Genomic DNA, 4,781 nt, shown 5'->3' with positions numbered 1-4,781 from the left:
TTTTTTTTTTTTTTTTTTTTTTTTTTGGTTAAAAGCTAAAAGTAAAGATTCAGAAGAACATCAGATTTTACTATCAGAAATACAACTTTCTGGGACATTATTACCAAAGAGACGAAGCAAATGCTCGGCGCCATACACAGTTGAAGGTGAAATATCATCCACAATTACTTCTTGGTATTGCCGTCGCTCTTTCTTATATAAGAGCATCACTGGTAAGGCCTTATCGAAGTAACTCCTTATGCCTTTCAAAATTTCAGCGACTGAATCTGTTATCCTGCACCAAAACAGACACACACAATTTGCTACATTGCTTTCTGAAGGTTACTAATTAATATCTATCAAACTATGAGTACGACTAGAAGACTCACATTCCTTCCTTCTTGATTCTGAATTCAAGATACTTGGACAATATCTCATCAACATTAGGTGCGCGCGGAAGTTTCACAACCTATATAATTATTAAAAGACATGGTATCAAACATAAGTCTAGTCACTTTTTATTTGTTTAAACGTGCATTCGACTACAACATACACACTTCTGTCTCTTAACTCTCAGGTATGGCATTTTCAATAACGTTTATAACCGTGCCACAAATTAGATTTAATTGATGATACCTTGTCCTTCTGCGCAATATACTCCCAGTCGTCAGTGAGCAGCTTTTTAAGTGTTGCGGGCATTTGGATCTTCATTAACTTCTCTGACGATGCGTTTTCCTTCTTTAGAAAACAAAATCATACAAAACCAACCTTGTCAATTTTAGATGATCTGAAAAATTGACCCTGTTTGTATATATCTTCATATGCATAACAACTCTTAACAAATACCTAATAGGTATGCAAAAGCATTTATTGGTTTTATCAATATGTGGCATTTTTAGCACAAAATCTAGAGATAAGTACAAATGCAATCTAGTACATATATAAGCCTAACCTCATTGCCTGCCTCGTTCTTTCGCTTCTTTCCTCTTGCAGCTGCAACAGAAAATGTAATCATCTAAACACCGGCTTATCTCAGTTGAAAGCAATCTCATTTTTCCCCCGCGATTAACTGATATCAAACCTTTTTCCTTGGAAATTGTTGGGGGAACCTTCAAATAAAAGGGAGGAAAAAACTAATCTGTTGCTTACCATTGGTCTTGGTATCATCTTTATCAGCCTTTGTGTCTGCAACATAAGAAAAAACATGATTGAAAGAAAAGTTAGTTTCATAGCATGGATGACCAAATATGCATCATGTTTCATGAACCCTCAACAGGATTAATGTGGGCAAAATATCAACTCAGTTATCTACATACAATCAATCCTCTGACTCAGAAATTATAATATCAACCAACCATCTGGAAAAGAACTCTTCTATAAGCATTAACAAATTCACGCCATTGTTTCCCCAACTTAAAAAGCATTATAATACCATAGGTTAAGACTCACCCGCAGAGCTTCTAGTTCTAGTCTGAGCCGAACGCCCAGACTTGGTACCCTTTTCTGCTACTCGCTTCTTCTCTAGAGCTTTCTGTTTCACAAGATTCTCCTCCGTATGTTTCAACAATCTATCGGTACTAACCCATTCATCCCAACTGTTGGCAAGACATTCATGTCATGGGGTTCCAATCTACTGAATTTGCTACATAAACCAGAATAGACATTGAGAGCATAGAGATACTCACTTTTTGTTCCAACCCTGCAGACAAAGATCCGCTGTATCACTTATTACTGCAAACCAAAAGCTCTGAAATCAAACAAGATAATGAAACTATAGATGCTCAGAAGAAGGAAGCCTCACAAGATAATGAACGAAGTACTTCCACTCCTTTTTGCGAAGCTCCACTTTTTGAATCTGTAAAAGAATGTAAACAATAATGAATGACATCTCACGTCTATCCACACTGAAACACAATGCAATAACACTCAGTGCATAAGAAGACCCAATCCAGTGCCAGTGGGCATGTTGCTATCGTAGATGTATTAATTAATCATGAAAAATTAGCTTTGCCCTATTTCCCCAAATTTTACTGAATTCAATGTTACAACGAAAGTAAATTGACCTTTCAAGAACACATTCCAATTCCAAATCTTAAATAAAAGCCACATGAATGAATCCACCAATTACGCCAAACAATTAAATTTTGAAATCCACCAAGAAATCATAAAACCCTAACCCGACCAAATCTAGCAGAGATATATCCCAATTCCAATCCCGATAAATCCGAACAGTAAATTCCACTACCACGTGAAAAATACAAGAATTGCAAAATCAACGGGGAAGGAACAAGTTAATCTCCAGAATTCAAATTATGCAAACAACCCAAGGCGCTCAATGAGAGAGAGAGAGAGAGAGAGAGAGAGAGAGGGAGAGTTTTGGAATTTGCCTTGGCACCGTAGACGCGAGGACCATGGTAGGCGAGAACACGCTCGCCCTCCGAGAAGAGACTGCCGTCGTTAGTCGGTGAGGCGCCACCGCTCGCCGTATCTCCATCACTCGCTGTCCCTTCCTTCGACGAGCTTCCCATTGTCACCGAGAGCGAGAGGCAGAGATCTTCTCATCATCTCACAAAGGTGTGTCATCTTTTAATATGAATCTATACGACGCATACTGCCGCCGGTTCGACGAGATTAAGGCTAATGTTATAATTTTAATACAATAAAGGCTAATGTTGTAATAAAATATGTTTTCAATTGAACCCTTCAACTTTCACAATAGTTCCGTTAATCCTATTTTAACTTTTTCTTTATCTATTCGTCGTCCATTTAGAAAGTATTGTCCTTTATGCTTTATCGTTGGGCTGAGCAATTGAACTCGTTTCTCTGACTACTATAAGAAGTTTGTACATTGATGTTAATAGTTAGTTATATTCAAATAATTAAATAACTTTTTATTCATTACATTGTGTGTACTTTTAAATAACTTTATTTAACTAACAAAACTATAATCGTAAATATAGATGAAAAAAATAACATGAGAAACGAACGCTTGATTTTTCGCATTCTTCTTCCTATGTCTTTTTTGACTAATATAACTGAAAAAAAAAAAATGAAATAATTTGTTCGACCTAAAAAAGGTGTGGGAGCTTGAACCGGTCCAGTTTGATCTAAAGATTGAAACATTAGTGGCCCGGACCGCTTGGGCTTGGACCAGAGTGCTTATCAAATCGAAACGTATCTTTCCGGTCCACGAACTTATGACCCTCGCCTGGGCTAGGACCTGAGTCTTTGATCGAACCAAGTGCTAAGGCATCGAAGAAACCAGCCATGAACTTCTCCTCGGTCTTTGTTAGACCAAGCGGACGACTCTCAACAAGAACCAAACCGATCATCATGAAGACCAAAATTGAACTCACAACGGCTTTGTTCATCATTATATTTGAGATATAGCAACTGAACTCTCTGTCTATACAAAAATAATATATATATATATATATATATTTTTTTTTCTTTTACTCTTGAAGAGATAATGAAATTTGTTGTGGGTGTTATGTGGATTGGGTATATGATTATATATAGTAGTGTTCGAGGAGATGCAAAGTTTGAATTGTTATACTTGACTAAGTTTGAATTTCAAAAGAATGTGATCATTGGAATTGCTTATGCGCTGCTTCCTGGGAAGATACCCAATTTGTCTCCTAAGCGTTCAATTTTGTGTGTATTTATTGAACAAAATAATAATGAAAGCCATCAATGAGGAAAGGATAAGTTACAAATAAAAGAATTTTACTTTATCATCATTTTAACATTGTAGACCAAAAACAAAGTTTGATTGTTTGGAGCAGAGGGCAGCTAAAAAATAAAAGTAGATTTTTTAGTTGTAGACCAAAAATAATGTTTGAACTTCAAACTCGTCAAAGTCACACATATGATAGGTAGCCGGTTTAGTTTTTGGTTTTAGTAGATTTATCAACCGAATGAAGTTTGGTTCGATATATACTCGGTTTTAATATTGTTTTTCTTAGACACAAAATACACAAAAAGAAAAAGCTCCCAGACACGTTTCCCGAGATAACCTTATTTTCTCATTTCTTTTTCTCTCCGCCGCTGTTCCTCTCCCTCCTTTTTCGTCGGTGCCTCGCCGACCCGTAGCTTTCTCTAATGGGGAAGCGGAAGAAGCCTCGTCCTCTAGTCCCCCCTCTCCAGCAAGCTCGTCGCTCGGTTGCCAGCACCTCTTCTTTGAAATTGGCTAGGATTCTGTCTGTGCCAGTTAAAAAGACTTCGACCTCTCTCGGCTATCCGGTCATCGAAAGCTCCCCCCCTCTCCCTGCAGTTCCGGATCTTAGACCAGAGGCTCAGGAGGCTGTCTCTCCGCAGAAGAGTCATTCGAAACCTCTCTCTGGGTCTGGTTCTCCGGCTCAGGCCCTTGCCCCGTCTTCAGGAGCCTGGGAAGGCCCTGGACCTTCTTCCGCGGAGTCGAAGTCTAGCGCAGCGGCTTCTGCACCGTTACCAGTGGTGAAAGATCCGAATCTCCAATCGCAGGCCGGATCTCCTTCCTCCGAGTCGATGGCCAGTGCAGCGGTTTCTTCGCCTTTGCCAGTTGAGCGAGATCCGATTGCCAAATCTCAGGCTGGTCTAACTTCCGGGTTGCCGACTTCCCAGTATGTTGTGCCGCCTAGGTCTTATGCCAGTATCGCTAAGCCCAAGGGAGGACTGGAGCGCATTGGTAATCCTACAACTCATGCCTCTAGTGTTCCTTTCATCTTGATTCCGGATGAGAGCATAGCAACTGCTAAGGAGGAATTTAAGGATTTCGTCTATGCCCAGTTTCATGGTCCTCCGCCAGATATGGGCCGTATTAT

At 39.3% G+C, this 4,781-nt stretch overlaps 2 protein-coding genes across 2 annotated transcripts in view; both read right to left on the bottom strand.

Moving 5' to 3' along the window:
- Positions 1 to 2,571, bottom strand: part of LOC104721035 (protein MRG1-like) — a 3,667-nt gene extending 1,096 nt beyond the window's left edge. The window contains exons 1-9 of the mRNA XM_010438940.2: positions 2,367 to 2,571; positions 1,781 to 1,834; positions 1,665 to 1,678; positions 1,429 to 1,574; positions 1,129 to 1,164; positions 932 to 972; positions 616 to 717; positions 369 to 448; positions 105 to 274 (exon numbers count right to left, since the gene is read on the bottom strand). Of these exons, the coding sequence (XP_010437242.1) occupies positions 105 to 274; positions 369 to 448; positions 616 to 717; positions 932 to 972; positions 1,129 to 1,164; positions 1,429 to 1,574; positions 1,665 to 1,678; positions 1,781 to 1,834; positions 2,367 to 2,507 (784 nt within the window). The 5' untranslated portion in view covers positions 2,508 to 2,571. The remainder of the gene's footprint in view (positions 1 to 104; positions 275 to 368; positions 449 to 615; positions 718 to 931; positions 973 to 1,128; positions 1,165 to 1,428; positions 1,575 to 1,664; positions 1,679 to 1,780; positions 1,835 to 2,366) is intronic.
- Positions 2,893 to 3,437, bottom strand: LOC104721034. The gene has a single exon (XM_010438939.2). It carries the CDS (start codon positions 3,351 to 3,353, stop codon positions 3,102 to 3,104), a length of 252 nt encoding a protein of 83 aa, XP_010437241.1. The 5' UTR covers positions 3,354 to 3,437; the 3' UTR covers positions 2,893 to 3,101.

Source organism: Camelina sativa, chromosome 11 (genome assembly GCF_000633955.1).
Source record: "Camelina sativa cultivar DH55 chromosome 11, Cs, whole genome shotgun sequence".
In the NCBI taxonomy this organism is placed as follows: domain Eukaryota; kingdom Viridiplantae; phylum Streptophyta; class Magnoliopsida; order Brassicales; family Brassicaceae; genus Camelina; species Camelina sativa.
This window is presented reverse-complemented; position numbering and strand designations above follow the sequence as displayed.

What these genes read in the sequence shown, in the direction of transcription:
- LOC104721034 (XM_010438939.2), bottom strand. Translation starts at nt 3,353, where the DNA reads ATGATGAACAAAGCCGTTGTGAGTTCAATTTTGGTCTTCATGATGATC.